Source organism: Talpa europaea (genome assembly GCF_964194135.1).
Source record: "Talpa europaea genome assembly, chromosome: 4".
Classification (NCBI taxonomy): domain Eukaryota; kingdom Metazoa; phylum Chordata; class Mammalia; order Eulipotyphla; family Talpidae; genus Talpa; species Talpa europaea.
Genome location: NC_140070.1, coordinates 17,301,425 through 17,322,553, shown reverse-complemented (window position 1 = coordinate 17,322,553; position 21,129 = coordinate 17,301,425). Strand labels below are relative to the sequence as shown.

The 21,129-nt window shown below is 42.5% G+C and overlaps 1 protein-coding gene across 3 annotated transcripts in view; it reads left to right on the top strand.

Annotated features, from left to right (window-relative positions):
- The window catches only part of KLHL2 (kelch like family member 2), a gene marked incomplete at both ends in the record, with an annotated part of 83,438 nt that extends 75,047 nt beyond the window's left edge, over positions 1-8,391 (top strand). For all 3 annotated transcript variants that reach the window (XM_084231598.1, XM_084231600.1, XM_084231599.1), the window contains 6 exons: positions 416-613; positions 1,016-1,117; positions 2,730-2,858; positions 3,581-3,721; positions 7,102-7,245; positions 8,363-8,391. In XM_084231598.1, coding sequence (XP_084087724.1) covers positions 416-613; positions 1,016-1,117; positions 2,730-2,858; positions 3,581-3,721; positions 7,102-7,245; positions 8,363-8,391 — 743 coding nt within the window. The remainder of the gene's footprint in view (positions 1-415; positions 614-1,015; positions 1,118-2,729; positions 2,859-3,580; positions 3,722-7,101; positions 7,246-8,362) is intronic.
- Between the last annotated feature and the right edge of the window lie 12,738 nt (positions 8,392-21,129).

Here is a 21,129-nt window from a genome sequence, read left to right as displayed (position 1 = left end):
CAGCCTACAGGCAGTGATTTACTAGCTCAATAGCATCATTACCTGAGCGTGTCTGACAAAAATAATAGCTTTTCATTTAAAGTCATCCAGTAGAAAATTTAAAATTGAAAGCCTTGGGACATGCATGCAGGTCGAAGTTGAAAAATATTGACTTACTGTTGAAACCTGTAAATGAATACTTGAAAAGCCCAGAGTCAAAATAGTACCTCAGTCCATGCCACTGTGTTGTCCTCTCGGAAAGAATGTCAACTTAACCCTTTTATATTCTTGCTGATGAATAGCATTTCTCAGGATCTCTTCAGTCAGGATTCTCCTAAGAGTGACTTATGTTCTGACAATAGCTGTAGACTGACTGGAAAGCAGTGGGGGTAGTTTAGTTGTATGCTTATCCTCAAATACTGTATTTCTTTTGCAGGCATGGTCTACATGGCTGGGCTCGTTTTTGCTGTTGGTGGCTTTAATGGCTCCCTAAGAGTGCGCACTGTAGATTCCTACGACCCCGTGAAAGATCAGTGGACTAGCGTTGCCAACATGCGAGACCGTAGAAGCACCTTGGGGGCGGCTGTGTTAAATGGATTGTTATATGCTGTGGGAGGATTTGATGGGAGCACAGGTAATTTCCTTTTCATTTCTCTGCACTGCTGTTAGAACAGCTTAAGGAACAAATTGTGGCAAAATTAGGAGACATTTGAGTGTTTTAAGAGGTACTTTAAAGATCAGGTTAAAAATGCCATCAAGAATCCCTTTAAATGATGGAAGAGTGCTAAATATATGAATTGTCTTTCTTGTGTGTCATTAGTAGTCATCTTACCAAGTTTAAAAAGTTAATAAATGCCGGTAGTTTGGATCGGAGCTATCCGGTGAAGAAACCAGTCCTGGTTATCATTTTTTTCCTTTTTAATTTTAATCCGGTTTTAACATACATGAAATAGCCTTGCCTAAAAATATACAGAGAACAACAATTACATTAAATGTTTTTAGAGGCAGAAATGAAGAGCATTGTACTACATTGCAGGTTTATCGTCTGTGGAAGCATATAACATCAAGTCCAATGAGTGGTTTCATGTGGCTCCCATGAACACGAGGAGGAGCAGCGTTGGGGTCGGGGTCGTGGGAGGTAGGTGGCATCCACTCTTCCAGTTCGGTTTTTCTGATACAGATGCTTCTTGACGGGTGGGAGTGGTTTTTCCAGTAATGTAAGCCCCAGTTTTCTAAATCAGCAAGAAGTTATCATTTAAAAAGGGAAAATAGTAGTGACTATAAAATATTAACTATCTTCTTTTTAAAATTAGCTTGTCTGTGTAAGCTAACTTGTAGAAGGGTCTCGTCCTCCTTTTCTTCTCCATTTCTGTGCGTGTGTGTGTGTGTGTGTGTGTGTGTGTGTGTGTATGTCATCACCTATATAAAACTATTAACTAGTCTTCATAGGATTATTTGGGGGAAGAGTCAGATGATATTCATATTCAATTTGGTATCTGGAGAAAGGCTGTTTAACAGCTAAAGAATAGGTTGCTGCATTTGTTTACTTATATCCTACATTCTACCCCACAGAGTTTAAGAAAAGAGTCTAAGTATATTTTTTGGTGTGATTTTTAAATATTTGCTTGGGCAAATCGATGGGTTCTCATTCTCTCTCCACTGTGGGTACAATTCTCTGTGCATTTTTTATTTTTTTATTTTATTTATTTGTTTGTTTGTTTATACATACATACATACATACATACATACATACATACATACATACATACATACAAGCACTGGGTACAGTCAGAAGCGCGGGAGGGTGAGAGAATTCACCAGAGCCAGAGCGGGGAGCAGAGCAGGCAGAAGGACCGAAGTACACTGCTGAGGGGAGCAGCGGGCGGCAGGAGAGGTCTGCGCGCCATGCGGGACCCTCCTCCGCTGGCCCGGGAGCAGCTAGGGATCGAACCGGCGCTGCAGAGGCTGCGGGCAGCTTCACAACCCAGCGCTCAACCACTGCGCCACTGGGGAGGCCCCTGTGCATTTTTTAACAGTTTTATTGAAGTGTAATTTACTTACCACACAACTCACCCATTTAAAGTATATAATTCAGCATGCTCTCATTACCATAATTCCATTTTAGATTATTTTTTATTATCCCAAAAGTATCCTGATTCCCCTTTGCTGTCACCTTTCTTCTCCCTCACCCTCATCACCTCCCAATCTAGTTAACATTTCTAGGTAAAATTTCCTCTTCTAGAGGTTTCCTGTTCATGAAATTATACCATGTGTGGGTGGCCCTTTGTGACTGACTGACTTAGCATGAGGTATAGTTTCAAGACTGATCCATGCTATAAGATTAGCTAGCACCTCATTTCCTCTTATTGCCAAATAATATTCTATTGTCTACTGCTGTTAACTCTTAATTTACTTTTTTTTCAGTTTAATAGATAAGTTTGATATTTACTTTTGTTTTTCAGAACTTTGTTCACTTTCCAAACAGTGTTATCCAAAGATATAGTGAATGTATTTCCCACTCTATCAGCCGGAATGTTGATGAAAATCTAAAATTAATATCAGGCATACCCTACAGGTCTTACTATGATTTCATCGCTCCACCTGTCACCATTAGGCAAGGTCTTCAAAGTTCAGAAAAGTCAGTAGCACTTTAAAGGGAAACTCGGCTGCCATGAAGGAAAATATATTCTTGTCTGCCTGGAAAAAATAGCTTTGTGTGAATTTGACTTTCTCTATAATTCCACGTTCAGGATTGCTCTATGCTGTAGGGGGTTACGATGGTGCTTCCCGCCAGTGTCTTAGCACAGTGGAGTGCTATAATGCCACGACCAACGAGTGGAGCTACATCGCAGAGATGAGCACCCGGAGGAGTGGAGCAGGTGAATATGAACCTCATGTAGCAGCTGAGGCAGGAAATAATGAAACAAGTGAAATGATTCATTGGCCTCTCTTTGTATGATCAGAAAATAGATTATATACTGATTTTAAAGACGCTATTAAATGTCTTTTGAATTACACAGGTAGTGGTAAGGAACTGCAGTTAAATATCACTTCATAAAATGTAATTGCTGAATGCTACGTTAAAGGCGTCTTCTCTGTTTCATGTATTATTCATGTCCTTTGGCATTTCTTTTAGTTTTTTGTTGTTTGTACTTCTGGGGAACATGCTTACCAAATCTCTATATATTTTTTTTTATACTGGTTTGCTTTTATCATCAAAGTTGTGTTTTTTTTTTTCTCATAAGGGTTATGTTCTAGGACATTCCTCTCTATATCACGTACATATTGTTTCTATTCTCCTTGACATGCCTCTTTTTTTAGAATAATAGTTCTTGTCATTTCTACTCATTTCCATTTCTTAGATAATATGCTTTAATATTGATTTATTTGCCATGAATAATAATTCTAAAAGTTTTAGATACAGATTTTTTGAATAAACCCTAATATGTTAATTCTGTGGGGACTACACCTGAGGGGAAGGGGTGGGAAGCAAACATTGTTTAAAAATGAACAATGATGCAAAAAATATATAAAGAAAATTATTAAAAAGTAATATAAACTCTTGTCCCTTTTGCATTAACAGTGTGGTTGTGTTTTATAGGTGTTGGTGTGTTAAACAACTTACTGTATGCCGTAGGGGGTCATGATGGCCCTTTAGTACGAAAAAGTGTTGAAGTGTATGATCCCACCACCAATTCATGGAGACAGGCTGCCGATATGAACATGTGCAGAAGAAATGCAGGTATCTGGCTAGCTTAAAATTGTGAAATTTGTATTGAATTTAAATGTTTGCTACTGTTGCTGTGTGTTTCCATTGCTGTTTTTCAGATCAGGATTCCCTAATAGATGAGCTCTTTAAGGCAGAAACCTATGTAATAATCCTGAATAGTGAATTCCCAGTGGAGTATGTGGAATATAGCAGGTTATTGCTACTAAGTTATCATTTCTACCAGTGATGACTACTTGGCGATGTAGACTCAATTAGTATACAAGCCTGCTATGTTAGCTGCTGAATTCATTCATTTTTTTTTTTAAAAGATGTATTTATTTATGCACATAAGAACTGAGGTATAAGCCAAAAGTGCAGGGCTGAGAGGATTCACCAGAGACAGAGTGGGGAGCAGAACAGGCAGATCTACTGAAATACACTGCTGAGGGGAGCAGCGGGCGAGACAGGAGAGGTTTGCTGAGCCATGTGGGTCAGCTCCCTGGATGGGGATCAAACTCATGTCACAGTGGCTGGTGACAGCTTGATAGTGCTTTGTGTTTAACTCCTGTGCCACCAGAGAGGCCCGAATTCATTCATTCTTATCAGAAACATTTTTTAGTGCCTATCATGTATCATGCGCTGGAGATCAAGTTCTCAGGGAGTTTAGTCTACTTGAGTAAATATTTATACCAGATTAAAAGGTTTATCTGGAGCGAAAGGCTACAGGGGCTAATCCTAAATTAGCACAGTTCAGGATTTCTAGAAAAGTTTAGAAAAAAAAAAAGCAACAAATAATAATTTTAAGAAAGAGGATATCATCAGGATTAGGGAACTAAATACTTAAAGCTCGATAGAAGGAAAATAGAAATGAAAACTAGATTCAGGATAGTTAGTCTTTGGGGAAATGCAGGTCTTCTTTAAAATGCCATTGTCTTCATGCCAAAGTAATTTCCTCATAATTATCAAATTCACTATACATCATTCATTGGATGATGTCGCAGGATGCATCCCTACCTCACTTGCACATACAAATACTCTTCGTAAGTTCTCTTTAGTTTAAATGTGATCACTGAGGGAGACTTCATGGGTCTGCAACACAAGGGCTATCAACAGCAGAGCAGAATTTACAGTTAATTGTACTTTATCTTGCACCTTATCCAGTCAGTTTTATTTGTTGAGATAGTAAAACCTCTGTAGTCCAGAACCATTGTGAGATTGAGTTCTGAGATCTAAGCAGAAATACATGACTTGAGTACAAATTACATCAGAAAAAGTACTCTAAAATATGCTTGTGCCTTCCCATATTGGGAATTATTTTGCGATTTGAACTTTTCGCTGTTAAAATTTTCTATAAGATTGGAAGAATCTTGTTTTTTCTCTGTTTTACTGTTTTTAAGTGAAAATTAGCTCATTTCTTCTAGTCAGAAAGTAAAGGATATAATTTGCACTTATAGAGCTGTCCTGTCCTGCTCTTGTTCAGCTTAGGACTACTTTAAAATGGTATCAGTTTGCTTCCTGTCAAGTGACTAGAATAGTCATACAATTGAATTTGAATAGAAAAGATCCACTCCATTTATACAATAGATACTATTACTAGTGCACTTTTAAGTGCTCTTTAGAGATCTGGGGTCATTAGTTTGTTAAATTAATTATCTGTAAACATCTGTTAATTATGTTAGCTGAACTATCTACAAGAGACCAGTGTGTGGACAGCATCCTTCCGGATTTTTTTTGACACCCTCTAATATCAGTTTATAGTAACTCTGAGCTGGTACCAGTTCATAATAGCTCTGAATTTTGTTTAATATTATTAAATATGCTTTAAGAAATAAATTTAAATAGAGTGTTTAAAAGGGGTCTGCCATTTAACTCAGAACAGCAATTTTCTTTTTAAAACTATATTGTCAGACTTAAAGGAAATTATTCCTCTTATTTCTTTTTTTTTAAAAAAAGATTTATTTATTTATGCATACAAGAGCTGGAGTACAGGCCAGAGATGTGGGGGGTGAAAGGATTCACCAGAGACAGAGTGGGGAACAGAACAGGCAGATCCACTGAAATACACTGCTGAGGGGAGCAGCGGACGAGTGAGGAGAGGTCTGCTGTGCCTTGTGAGTAGCTCCCTGGCTGGCCAGGGATTGAACTTGTGCTTCAGTGGCTGCAAATAGCTTCATAGGTTGTGTCTTAACCCCTTGTGCCACCACAGAGGCCCCTATTCCTCTTATTTCTTTGAGGCTTGCAAATAATCAAGCAAGCATCAGACAGATTAATAGGAGATATAGTGAAAAAAAAAAGTTTAATAATAACATGTATATCTCCTGTATGCACGGTGGAGACACAGAATGACTGAGTAACTCTCCCTATGATTTAGATGCAGCCTTAAATAGGCAAGGGAGCTAGAGGGAGGAAAAGGGGACGTCAGTTGGGGAGTTTAGCTGGGAAGGCACAGGAAACAAAGGTATGCAGATTTAAGTTCTCCCTTCTTTAAGAACAGATGAGATTAAATATTGCAAGTATAGTAAAGAAGACCCCTTTCTGAGAGAAGCTGACAGATAAATGTCTTTTTCAAAAGTGACCTCCATTCTCCCTTCAGAGTATGTCCTATAAAATTGGCCTTTTGCCAAAGATATATTTTGGGGTGGCAGATTTTTGCTCTCCTATAATAAGGAAGTTGTTACTTGCCTATGCAAAAGTATACAAGAGGGATCCTTGTTTCTTGCAGCATCATTGAGCTAACTGAAAATAATTTAATGTGTATCAGTAAACGACAAATAAAATTGTGATATTATCATACTTGAGATACAATACAGTCCTTAAAAGTTCTGTAGACTTATGGAATGTCCAAGATATATTGTTTGGTGGGAGTGGATCAGTAATAGCATATGAAGCATAAGCTACTTTGGGGTCTGAATATATATGTGTAGAAAAGTCAGCAAGAATAGACATCAGAATGTAAATGGTCTTTATTCTAAGGATAAGTAAGGAAATAAGTATTTCTGGGCCACTTCATCTAACACGTAAGGGATATAATTATCCATTGTTTTTTTAATAATTGTTTTTTTCGGGCCTCCCCGGTGGCGCAGCGGTTGAGCGCTGGGTTGCGAGGCTGCCCGCAGCCTCTGCAGTGCCGGTTCGATCCCCGGCTGCTCCCTGGCCACCAGAGGAGGGTCCCACATGGCGCGCAGACCTCTCCTGCCGCCCGCTGCTCCCCTCAGCAGTGTGCTTCGGTCCTTCTGCCTGCTCTGCTCCCCGCTCTGGCTCTGGTGAATTCTCTCACCCTCCCGCGCTTCTGACTGTACCCAGTGCATGTATAAACAAAAACAAACGAACAAACAAATAAATAAATAAAAACATGCCTCTATTTAAAAAAATAATAATAATAATTGTTTTTTTCTCTGTGTAATTTTTTTCAGGAGTTTGTGCAGTCAATGGTCTGTTATATGTAGTTGGAGGGGATGATGGTTCCTGTAACTTGGCATCAGTAGAATATTATAACCCAACAACTGATAAATGGACAGTTGTGTCATCTTGTATGAGCACGGGGAGAAGTTATGCAGGTAATAAATTCTTACAGTTTTTTGTTATAAGACAAAAAGATTGCATAGTTAGGGTTTTTAATAGTTTCCTATAATAAGAAATCCTCTTCTCAAAGTGTATTTTACTTCTTAATCTTAAAATAATACCAGATGTGTATAGTCTGAAATAAAGCATGTATATTCTTTTGTCACTGTACAGTCATTTGTATTCAAAATTCCAAATCTTTCCAGTGCAGAATCAGATATAAAATTTAATATCTCTAAAATCTGTATGGAGTGGAATTTACTATGTTACAAAGCTTTAATTACTCAGAGACCCCCAAAATATGACCCTCCCCTCTCCCCTAGCAGGACTCCATGTAACTAATACTAACTCTAGGTGAAGCTATGGAGGAATTTTTCTTAAGTATAGCACTGGTTGAATTATGTAATGTCATTTTGGTTCATTCTCTTAGAGAAATCACAAAATCCTTTAATAAAATAATGAGTCTTTAAAATTGTTGCATATTAATTATGATGATAGAAATTTATATTGCTTTAAATAATAGATGTTTCATTAGCATTCTAATAGCCAATAGTGGAGAAAAGTTTATACCAAGTAACCATCACTGTTTTTGTATCATCCAAAACAACATCTAATATACAATAGGATCCTAGAGCAACATGACTCAAAATTAAGTGAATTTTTAACAACTTCATTGACATATATACTGAATTAGAGTAAGTAATGTGTACTTAAGGTGTACAATTTTACTAATTTTACTTTACATATATACCCATAAAACTAGCGTCACAATCAAAATAATGAAAATATTCATCACTATCCAAAATTTCTTGTATCCTTTTTGGATATTAAGTCAATTTTGATATTTCCTGAGTAAAGTTATTTTCCCTTAATTATAACTACAACAGAAAATACTAGTTGTGGATTAAATAGTTTGATGTAGTTTAGTTCCTAACTGAAATTTTAACCATAGGATTAAAATGATAGTAAAACTAAGGAAAGATTTTCAAATGAGAGTAGTACTGAAGTTTAGATTTGGAATCATGACTTGTTCAATCCCCCTTGCTATAATAATAGAGGATCCCCTATTTTCTCAGTGCTGTCTGTGACTTATTTCTTTATTTCTTTGCTTAGGGGTCACAGTTATTGATAAACCTTTATGAGCCTGCAGGACATTTCCGGCGTATTTATAAATGAGAAACAGGCTTCAACAAGTATTTCTGAAGCGATAAGAATCAAGCACTTCTCCACTTGTAGCTGCACTTTAAGTCTCAGCAGAAGATAAGATCATCTGCCTTTATAGGCCTCAGATACTGAAGATTATTTTTGGTAGAAGCACCGTGTAGGCTTTTTCTGCAATGAGCAGCAGCTGACTGAATTTTAATGAGAAACCTGACTGCAGCACTTACTCTGCAGTCTTTAGACAACAGTTGCTTTCATAAAAACTAGTTCTTATCAACCTGGAATGACTATGAATTATTTCATTGAGGGGAGGATAAAGTAATGTGTGTTCTTGTAAAATTAAATCTTACCTTTATTCTTTCTCTTGAAAATCTGTATACATGGAAACAGAAAATCTCTGAACAGGTATTAAAATCTATGTAAATATACAAACTAGTTGAGGGATAAAACTGTTTGCTTTTATAAAATATCTTTGATTACATGAGTATAATAAATTGTGTGCATATAAATGTGTCTATATGCTTTCCTTTAAATATGTTTGAAAAGATGTTTGAAACTTGATTATACTATTTATAATTGGCACAGTACTTTGAATTATGCCAGTACTACATTGTAAAACAGAGTTGTATTTTTTGATATTTAACAATGCTTAACACTTTAAAATGCCACTTCTGAGGAATGAATATGGTGTGACACACTTGAATAGGTGTGATGCCAAACTTTTTTAAATAAAATATAAATTATGCTTATTTATTATTTTCTTTAGTTTAATCTTGGTCATGTTTTGGTGTGTATTTTTAATTTTGTTCTTAAAGTAACACTTTGGCATGAACATTACTGCAGGTTTTTGAATATAATGATTGTATGGAATTCAACTGAATTTGCATGGTCTTAAGAATTTTTTCTGTGTGTATAAATTTAGCTGCTATTAACAGAAGAGAGAATTTTCTGTGAGTAGCCAAGTGTGTTGATCAGATACAATTTTTCTGAGATCTTCGATTAATCTCACTTTAAAAATGACCAAAACATGTCTTTCTTGAATTATCTTTGAATAAAAGTTTGTATATTATTTGTTTCACATTGTCCTTGATTTTTATCTATTTCATTTGACATTAAGTTTGCATGTTTAAGTCTTTTTTGTAAAACTTGCATTTTCTGATTTCATGAAATAGTATTTTTCATTTGTTGTGAAATAAAAGATAAGGCAGGTCTGTTAAATCAGTAACTGAAGTCATTGAAAATAGCTTTTAAAAAACGATTTAAAAAACAAGTGATGCCTCAATCCTGAAGGTAAAAAGTCTCCCAAGGTTGGTGAAATCAATAATTTTATGTTTGTCTGTCTCTAGTATGGGCAGAACCCAAGATAAAGATAAAACAAGTAGCACTGACGCAAAAAGAGAATCGAAGGAAAAATGTCTACTCTGTAACAACAGAGAAATAAATTGTGACTTTGGTACCAAGCAAAAGGAATTGAGGACTGGGAGTAAGGGGGAGCACCAAGATGGTAGACTCAGCAGGAAGATATGGTGATAGGCTATGGCGCCTATTTCTTTTCTTTTCTTTTTTTTTAATATTTTATTTTATATAACTCTTACATCATTTTTCATTTTTGCACAATGTATGCATTTTCATTTTAGTTATGTTCCCCATACAATTGCCCCCCCCCCATTTTGACCCTAGTCCTTCCTCTCCCTGCCCCCCCCACGCCCACCCCGGGTAGTATATCTGTGGTTTATAGTTGCTTGTTGATTTTGATTTTTACTTTGTATTAATTAGTCTTTTTCCTGGTCCCTTATTTAGGTTTTCTAAATTCCTGCTATGAGTGAGACCATCCAGTATTTTTCTTTTTCTTTCTGACTTATTTCGCTGAGCATGATCCCTTCCAGCTCCATCCATGTTGCTGCAAATTACATGAGTTTATCTTTTTTGATTGCTGAGTAACATTCCATTGTGTATATGTACCACATCTTCTTGATCCAGTCATCTATTTTTGGGCATTTGGGTTGTTTCCATAGCTTAGCTATTGTAAATAGTGCTGCTATAAACATAGGGGTGCAGGTTATGGCGGGTATTTCTTAAGAAAGGAATTTACATGGTTAGCATGTTCAGAAGATTAACCGGAGCAGTCAGTAATCAAGAGGAAAGAGTTAGACCTATGATAAAATATTCGAATTTAAGCATAGAAACCAATTTAACATTTTGTCGAACTTTTCATTGTAGTGGCAATATTAAAAATTTAATCAAATAGTAAAAGCCCAGGCTCACGTTATGAACACATGGATTCTGCATTAGGTTGGCACCAGGAACCTCCATCATCAACAATCATACCAGGGGCTAAAGTACTGGGAACATGTTAGCTATTTCTAACGTCTGGTCCCCCACCACTTCCAAACTCTCATGAAACTTCCCACGAATTTATCTGTTAAAGATTTATCTAAATATGTATTGCACTTTCCTTAAAATAATTTCAGTCTATGAGGATAACAAGGTCTTAAACACTTAGCATGTCAAATACCTGTCTTCACTTTCAAACTGCTGGCTCTATCACAGTAGATTGCCAAGGTTAGACAGTGATGGGGTTCATTATGATTTCAAATGCTTGGGATATACTCGCATTCCTAACACCAGCTTTTGTCTTTCCAGTTTGAAACATCTTGGGGTTTGTTTTGTTTTGTTTTTTTTTAGACATATAGAAGCATTCCTGGCTTGTTCTTTAGCTGCACACACACACACACAAATCAGAAGTTAAGGCAGAGAGGCTTTAGAAATCCTGCTGAGAAAACAGCTCCAGATTTGAGCTGCATTCAAAGCTGCCTAGATCCATGTACGTGCTTTGTGCAGCAATTCTGCTGCCTGCTCTGCTGGGGTCTACACCTTAGCTGGGAGCAAGGATGGGGAAGATTATGGTGGATGGCGTGTATACAGTAGAAAACTTCTAGTTCCCTTTGAAATTTGGCAATTCCTGATATCCTTTAAGGCATGAGGTGTTTAAAATCTTAGCTGCTGCTGAGTTATGAAACTTACTGTGCAGATACAGGGGTAGCATAATAATACACAGTAATGCACTAAACCTGCGATTTTAGTTTTGGTCCTCAACAGATGGCTCTTACTGGTTCGATGGGTAGGCAGGGGAGATGGCTAATTATTCCACGCCTTGGTTTTGACAGTAGGTGACTTGGGACCATAGACTCACCCTATGAATTAAGATTCAGGGTTCTAAGCCAGGTTTCCTGATTCTAAGGAAAAAAGTTTTATGGTGTGTGGGAAATCCAAGGCATAGGAGTCAAGGCTCTGAGTTTGCTTTCCTTCTGTTAATTATTAGCTGTGACTTGAAACACTTAACAGGTGACCCTATTTTGTCTTCTCTGAAATCACCACTGTAGTGTCAATGACACCAGGTTATCATGAGCTTTGAACGAAATGATGTATGTTAATGTGCTTGGAATACAGAAGCCCCTCAATAAATTGCTGCTACTGTTGCTGTTCTGAGTCTCCCATTTCTTCACTGTAAGAAAATAAGTAGAGCTGCCATATATGTTTCCTTTCAGCTTCAGGTCACCAAGATCTGAAACAATAATCTGACCCTCCACACATATGTGCTCTGATTTGGAAAAGACTGTGGTATGACTCTACATCAGAAACAGCATTTTTTGAGCATTTAGTATTCCAGGTACCGTGCAAAGGGATTTACATACCTGATCTCAATTGTCATAAACTCTTTGAGATGTAGGTATTACTATAAAGCCCGTTTTACAGAGAGACTAGCCAAAACACTGACGTGTAGCTTATCTGAGAGCACAGTGCCATTTAAGTGACAAAGCCTGGTTAATTCAGTCTGACCCTGGAGTGCTTATTCCTCACACTTCCTGACAACGGCCAGCTTGTTAGGGTAGAGTGAAAAGTTGGGTGGCAGAGCAGTCACACCTGTAGCCTCAGTGTCAGGTGGATGTTCATGTTGGACTGGCCAAGCAAGAGAGTCCTAAGTTGGAGTGAGGGGCTGGGCTTGTGTACCCCTGCATCAACCAGCCACTAAACTCAGGCTGCCCCCTGGAAGGGGAATCCTCCCTGGAAGTGTTACAGGGCAGCCCCTATATAAAACGAGTTGCCTGGCTGTGGGTCCCCACCCGCGTGCTTAAAAGGGACTTATTAATAATCCGCTGCAGGCACACCCAAAAGGTTAATAAAAGGTTTATTTACAAGGGAAGGGAAATGAGGAAATGTACAACTCAGGGAGAAAATAAGGAAATAAAGTCTTAAATGCGTCCTACCCATTCTGCCGACCTGGAAACCCAATGGCACTGAGAGCTGGCCACGGGCCAAGAGCCATGAAGCCAAAAAGCCCCCCAAGACCCACGTGTCTGGTTTTATACCAAACCTGGCTGCTTAACTCCACCTTCAGGTCCCAGCCACCTTCCCTTTGGTGGTGATGGGATTTGTCTTTCCCAATGTCCTGATGGCTTTGGTCTGGAGTGGGGGGTGGAGTCCACAAAGCCTGTATGGAATTAGCTTAGGACATCCTTTTCCCCCTACCAGAAGGGGAATCCTCCCAGGAAGTGCTCCTGGAAGTCTTGGCCGTCTCCATATCTCTGCCAACACTGGGCAGCTGAAGCAGCTTCAGTCCTGCAAAGGTGGCCCAAGGGCACCCACTCCTCACCACCTTCCACAAGGAAGGCCCTAAAGACTTGGCTGTGCCTCTGACCACCCAAGTGACAGCTCCCTTTCTTTTCATTTGATGTGGCCTCTCTGTCATGACACTTTACAAAGAACGTGGAGTATATTAGAGGTCTCCCTGGACCTAACAGGAGCAGACAACCACATCGTTTTCAGTAGCTTGTGTACAGCAAGTGCGGCCAGCTAGCTCAACAAGGGTCCTCGTGTCGATTTAAAAAAGGCACTCAGGGGATAGTTTAAATCTTAATTCCGTATCTTACACCGTCTGCACAGTGTTATCACACCCCAGGACACAGTAGTTGAGGGTCGAGAAACGTCTGAGGTTAGAGTTACAGTGTGTAGGTCGCCTGGCCCTGTCCCCCACCCCGCTCCTAGGGATGGTCTGTGACACCTGGGCATTTTTTCAACCCAGCTATCAGTCAAACCAAGGCATTAACCTCCTCCGGGGAGCAGCCTTGGCATCTGTTACATTTAATCATTTTCTAGATCTTACTGAGCCGCGTTTTCTCACCCATAAAATGAGGATAACAGCCGGTCCCCTGATAGACAAGGGAGCGACCGCCGGGCTTCCAGGGGCCGCAGTGCCAAATGCACCTTCTCTGGGGAGGGGGCCTCGAGGGAGGCGGTCGGGGTGCGCGGACCCCAGGTCGGGACCCTAAACAGCGGACCCCTAAACAGCCTGACTTAGTGGTCAGCACGTCCACTCAGCCCAGAGTCATCCCTCCTATTTGCCGAGTGCACGTGGCCTTTGGAGTTTAAAGCGTGCGTAGTTTGCAGCCAGGCGGGGGCTCCTAGCGCTGGCGGCCGCCCCCGTGCTCCGCGGGTGCTGGCGTGGAATAAACACCCGCCGCTGCCTCCCGAAAGGACCAGACCGAGCCCCGCAAACCCGGGACGAGGCCCCGACCTCCTGCTCGCCGGAGGGGACCCCTGGACCAGTGAGTGTTGCACGCACCCGGGTTTCTTAAAGGATGCTCGGGCGGTGCGGATCGGGGCGCGGAACGTGGACGTCTTGGGGCGAGGAGGGCGGGGCGGTGAGCCCCGCAGATGGGGTGATTCCTTGCCGCTCTTCAGTCCTGGGTCTGGAGGCCCCGGGGGCGGGGGACGGGGTCCCTCTCGCAAGGCGCGGGCGGCGGCCGCCGAGCCCGCGCGGTACCGCCGTTGCCATGGCGACCCCCGCGGCGGCGCGCTGGACCCACCTCCCCCTCGTGCGGGACCCGCCCCGACGCTTCCCCGCGCCGCGGCGCCCGCCATTGGCCGGCCATCTCGGTCTCACGATCCTCACTTCATCCGCGCAGCCAATGGCTGGGGCGCTTGGGATTCTTGCGCGCGAGTCACATAAGGCGGGCCACAGCGCGGACCAATCACAGAGTCCGGGGGGAGGGGCGGGCGCCCTCGCCGGCCAATCACAAGCAAGAGGAACTCGCAGGCCCTTCCTCCCCAGGTCCGTCCCCACGCCCGGAGGGGCCCATTCAAAGGCTCCGCACCTGGCCGGGCTGGGTGCGGCCATTCCCGCGCGTCCGTCCAGGTGAGCACCCGGAAGCGAGGCTCCCGGGCGAGCGGGGGCGCAGGTGGGCTCCAGCCCGACGGCCCCGGGCTGGAGGGGAGCAGGACGCGGGTGCGCCGTCGGGGCGGGACACCGACCCCGACCCCGGGGCTGGGGCTGCGGGGCTGGGCGGGCGCAGAAACGGGAGAAAATGAGGGAAATTCTTGAATGACGGGGCTGGACGGGGGCGCGTTTCTGGTCCCTTAAGACTTCACGGTCGTCGGGAAACGGACGTATTAGAGACAGTTACGCCGCCGGGGGATGGTGGTGAAAGTTTTACAAAACCCAGCCTGGACGGGTTGGGGGGCGCTTTGTGGGGTCGGGACGGGCCTGGCGGGGGGGGGGGGTTACCGCGGGCTGCTTGGGAGTCGACCCCGAGAACACGACCTGGAGCGAACGCTTTCTTGCTTGGACTGAGAGGAGCGAAGCGCCGCAGCAGGAGGGGAGGGTAGCGACTTGGAGAAGACAAAGTGTAGCAAAGTCAGAGCGAGGTGGGGAGCGTAGACAGGTGTGCCCAGGCGTGTCTTGATCGCTGGGGGTTTTAATTTTTATCCACAGGGGTGAGGCACTGCCTTGGACTTTAAAGGTTTGAAGAACGGGGTTAGCCGAGTTAGGTTCCATCTTGGCATGATGTGGTGGGGGTACTTAGAAGGACAAGCTGGGAGGCAGGACACCTCCAGTCAAGGAGGGAACTGTTTTCCTCAGGGTTATCATCCAAGGCGCAGGGCCAAAGGATTGACTCTGGCTGATGTCAGAGACAGCTAATCTCCAGGGTTTCTCAGAATCCACAGATAATGAAATTTCTTAATTCTAAGAGATAGGCTTCTAGACAGCTTGCCCAAGAATGAGCAAAGAAAGAGAAAATTCAGTTTCTCTCCCCTCTTCTGTGTTTTCCTTTTGTTGGGTTGACAACCATGTATCCATCTCCCCCCTCCTTGTGTTTGGAGAGCATATTTCCAGATTTTCATTAAGCCAAGTGGTTCTAAATTGGGGGAAAGTTTAAACACTCAACCCAGGAGGCAAAATTAAGAAAGACTTAGAACTTTCTACCTGAGATGACTAACCTGGTGATGTAGCTCGTCAGGTTGGGATTTGCAGGAATGGGAGGCATTTGGGCAGAGATTTCCAACTAGAGTTCAGAACTTCAGTTCCTGAAGTTTTGGACATGTTGACTTTGTTGTATCTCTGTACTATCTAATGGGGGGGGGTGTGCCTGTGCACTTTTGAATAATCAGAATTTAGATTTCAGGGGGGTGGGTTGCGGATATCAGCAGACAAACGGGAAATCGGAAGATTGCCTAAGGTAATCTGCACTCCTTAGGAATAAAGAAAGCATCACCAGGAAATCTCAGCCACGGTTTTTGTGTTTCTCAAAAGTGTCCCCCAGGGCCCAAAAAACCAGAAGGTGCTGTGTCCTTTCTCAATTCCTAGTTGAAGCTGTATATCTGATGTTCTTCCGACTCAACACATCCCCTTGTTCACTGCCCCCCACAACCCTCTTCACTCTCTTTTAATATGGTCACACACACCCCACCCCATCCCTCTTTTGCAGGTCTCACTTCAAGTGGCAGCTTCCTCTGGAACTCTTTCCTGGTCCTCTTTGTTGTCTTAGCTCTGGTTCCAACCCTTCCTTTACTGTTCTTGTCAGATAATTTTACGATAGCCTCGTTACTTCTCTCTGTTCCTCACTAGGTGTTATGTTATGGAGTCAGGTGTGTGGGCAGCAGCTAGCACAGCACAAGTGCAAACTAAACTAGTGATTCACCTGTGAATCCTAAGCACCAAGGAAAGAACGAAGTATCAGATTTTCCAGATTGGTCACATGTTTGTTGGATTTGTCAGAGGAGAGATCCAGCGTGATCTCAGTAAGAGAGCGGGTTCAGTGCTGTGATGAGAATTGGAGGCAAGTGGTAACGGCTGAGAGTAAGTGGGAAATGTGAACAGGACACCTGCATAGAGACTCTTTCAGGAGACTTGGGTATATTTGCCTCATAATATTTATCATGTGCTTTATTATGTATGATCATAGTATAACAGTGTGGGAGAGTCAGGCTCCCCCATTTAGCATTTTGGTAAAAGTTGCTTAATCTTTTAAACTTCAGTTTTTCATTTATAAGATGATGGGTAGTAAAAGTACCTGCTTTATGGAAGTATGTTAAGGGAACACAGTTCTTGGCGTATAAGAAGGGCTCAGTAATTGTTAGCTTCTTGTAGCTGCCGTGTGCTGGGTCCCCTAAATATTTCACATGCCTCTGTTCTTGACTCATTAGAACTATTGTTATTCATTGCCCCCAAAATTATTGAGGTATAATTGACAAAAATGTTAAGTCTAGGTGATTTGGTATACTTCTACACCATCTAGTTACTTTTGTTATTCTTTACCTTTTGCAGATGATAAAACTGAAGGTCAGAGTGGTTGCAAGACTTGCTAAAAGGCACACTGCTTATCACATCATTGGCAATGATCTCATGAAAGATAAGGACAGTTTTGTTTGGATTTTGTAATATAGAAGCTCAGTGGCTGTCCGGAGCCGTCCGGAGTATGTGCCATGTTGCATATGCGTGCCATGAGTTCGCTTTACCGTTTCGCCTTTGGCCTTTGGAGAACCACAGGTTTTTCCTGTAAAGCACATGAGACTGGGAGGTGGGGGGGGGGGGAGGAGCTACGAGGGATAAGAAAGGAACTGCAAGAGAGGGGAAAGGGACTGCGAGGAGACTGTAAGGAGATATGGCAAGGGTTACTGCGAGAGGAGCAGAGAGAAGGCCAGGGAAGTAAGAAAGACAGGGAAAAGTAAAAGAGAAGGAAAAGGAAAAATAAAGACGCAAACGCTAGCGTCAAGTCGTCAAGCCCCTCATTTCAATCCTCAGCCCTTCTCTTTCCGTGCCTCCGAATCCCGCGGGTCAGGACAGGTGGCGCCCAGCGCGGGGCAGGAAAAGAACGAAGGAACCGCTGAAGGACCAGCTGTGGTGAGCCGGCAAGTAAAGTAAAGTAAGGTAGCTGGGATTCATGGGCAATTCAATGTCCAAGGGGCAGTTAGTTATTTCCCTGGAAGCTCTCCTAAAAGAGTTTGGGGTTCCTCTCAGTAGAAAAATTCTTAAAGGATTTGTAGAGACCCTTAGTATTACTAGTAAATGGTTTCTGAAGCAGGATCAGGTCGATAGTGACAATTGGAATAAGGTAAAAGGAGATATTGTCTTGCATCAGCAATTATATGGCCTTGAGTCTCTTCCTGGCACTACTTTGACGGTCTGGAGAGTGGTGGGAGATGCTTTTAATGCCGGTGGCACTGCTGCCACTCAGTTAGCCACTGAGGCCGTCAGGACAGCGAGACAAACGGAGGAAGAAGATAGAAGTTCCATTATGAGTTCTACATCGGATGCAGAAACACCCCGATGGGTTCCTGCTCGATTGGTTCGGTTTGTCAATATACCTGACCCTGCTAACATTGATGACACAAGCGTCCCAGATGTTAGTACGATGGGCGATTGTGCATCAGCTGCCGTTTTTGCTCCTCACTGATCGTCATGATTCCACTTTTCCACAAGTATTGGTCTGGTTTTTAAGCCATTGGATAGTGCCCCGTTGGGCCAGGGTGAGGTGAAATTATTTAATGACATTTATTCTGTAAATATTAGTTCTACCATTGAATAATTTGTTAGTATTCAGAATAATAGATTATAGAGTTTGTCTGTTGCTGTCTGTCTGTCCCCTCCTTTCTTTTTTGTCCTCCCCAATAATGCAGGAGATGCCACTGTGTTGAGTTGTTCAACAGAGACCTGCGTCCTCTTTGCCTCCTGGGCCCGGAGTGCGGAGAGAGCAGTGATCGTTCGTCTACCTCCTATTTTAGTCATGTCCGTGGATGTTTCTGCACACTTTCCCCTGTTCTACCTAGGAGGAGACGTGATTTTAGCATCACTGCAGCTATTGTCGCCGTTTCAATAGCAGTGGCCGCGGCTGCGGCTGCTGCCGCCATTGCTGTCACTCAAGCTGCTGTAAATACGGACACTATGGACAATTTAGCTGCCGGTGTTGCTTCTGCGTTGTCAACACAGTAATATATGAATGGACATTTGCAGAATGGACTTTTTATGTGTGGTCAGCAGTTAGCTAATGTAAAAAGGGATAGACACAATTTTGTTAATTGCTCACATACCTTGTAACCCTCTGTACAGTTTTATTTGTGTTACCCCTCTTACGGGTGAGGGTCTCATTGCCTGGTTTAGAGGACTCCTCTCTGAGTTGTAAGCTTGGGGCAGGGTGGTAGCCTTAGCTCTTGGCTTTTTGTGCATTCGGCTTGTGGTTTCTCCGTCGGCTACGGAAGTAAAACAAAGAACTATTGTGCTATTGCGATCAGGCAAGTACTTGGCACCATGATACTTGACCAGGACTCCCCAGTGGCATCTGGATGGGTCACCTTAGTCTTAGAGAACCTGTGAGCCAAAGACGGGTAAGGGTGTAGCCCGTCCAGACCAACCTAAGACAGCGGTCCGGACCAAGTGCGCCGGGTTAGCGATGACGGGTAAGGCTGGTTATGGGACGTGCCAACCTAAGACAGGCCAGGTGTCTCATTTAAAAGAAAAAATGGGGAGATGTCCGGAGCCGCCCGGAGTATGTGCCATGTTGCATATGCGTGCCATGAGTTCGCTTTACCGTTTCGCCTTTGGCCTTTGGAGAACCACAGGTTTTTCCTGTAAAGCACATGAGACTGGGAGGTACGGGGGGGAGGAGCTACGAGGGATAAGAAAGGAACTGCAAGAGAGGGGAAAGGGACTGCGAGGAGACTGTAAGGAGATATGGCAAGGGTTACTGCGAGAGGAGCAGAGAGAAGGCCAGGGAAGTAAGAAAGACAGGGAAAAGTAAAAGAGAAGGAAAAGGAAAAATAAAGAAGCAAACGCTAGCGTCAAGTCGTCAAGCCCTTCATTTCAATCCTCAGCCCTTCTCTTTCCGTGCCTCCGAATCCCGCGGGTCGGGACAAGTGGCAACCAGCTAGCATGAGTGGAAAGCTGGATGGCAAGGGGCTGAGCTGTGGGAGGAGAGCTTAACTGCCAGAGATGTCCTGTTGAGTTTTTCTTTGAGAAGGAATTAGGTTAGTTCAAAGGAAGAAACAGCACAGTTGCTTGAGGAAGAGATGACAGGTGTTTGGAAAACTTTTCTCAAGAAAGGAAGACATATTTAAACTTGAGAGGATGGACTCTAAGGAGGGAAAGATGAGAGAAAATGACAGATAAAGTCTTGATGAGTCAGATGAGAATACAATACCTCTCTTAGAGGAGAAGGTGAGTGAGCCAAGAGAGATTTTAAACTTGGGGTGGCACAGAATGTAACACTATGGTTGTCATGGTCTTAGTCATTTGAGAATGAGTAGAACAAAGAAAGTATGCACAGTGAATTTGGAGGCCCAAGGAGGTTGGCTACATTGCCAGTATCTTCTGTAAGAATGAAGTGTATTCATTTTGAGTTGTGGTAGCTACTGGAATAGTCTTCAAAGATAATACTCATGTCCCCATCAACAGTGTGTAATGATACCTGTCTCCCCAAATTGTCACCCTTAGCAATACCAAGGACTGGGCACTAGGAAACTTTAGAAGATTTTTTTGTTTGTGGGTACATTTCTTGAGTGAAACTGAACTGCTTATTTGTTCATGAGCATTTGCATTTATTTTTCTGTAAGTCACCTATGGGTGGCCTTTGTCATCTTTTCTGCTAGATTTTCAGTCATTTACTAGTGCACACTTTGCAGCCCTTTGTCATGTGTTGAAATATTTTTTCCAGTTTCTCATTTGTTCTTTGGCTTTATCATTTTCTTACTCCCCGTTGAGAAGTAATTAATTTTTATGTAACCTTGTTTGTCAGGCTTTTTCTCCATAGGCTCATTTGGTTTTAAGTTACAGTTTTAAATCCCACCATCACTCATTGAATTGAGAAGTTTTTACATGGAAACCACATTAAAAATAGCTCACAACTCTTTTTTTTTTTTTTTAAGATTTATTTATTTATGCATGCAAGAACTGGGTTATAGGCCAGAGATGAGAGGGGTGAGAGAATTCACCAGAGACAAAGCAGGGAACAGAACAGGCAGAAAGACTGAAATACACTGGTGAGGGGAGCAGTGGGTGAGACAGGAGAGGTCTGCTGTGCCATTTGGGTATCTCCCTGGCCAGCTGGAGATCGAACTTGCTGCTGCAAAGGCTGTGGATAGCTTCATAGTGCTGTGTTTAACTCCTTGCGCCACCAGGGGGGCCCTAAAAGTAGTTGACAACTCTTGATCCATTGTTGGTCTTTTAGATCCTGCTCTAGAAAGTTCACTTGTGGCTTTTCAATCCATAGTTTCAAGTGGCGGTGGGGATGACATCCAATAGACTGGACTTGTTAATCACACTGTTAGGGCCTGAGACATCGTGTTCCCTTAGTAATTGTTATTTGTAAAGACTGTTTTCTTAGAATTTTGTTTAACTTTGCTTGTTTATATCTTTATATTCACAGAATTGTAGGACGATCTGCAGA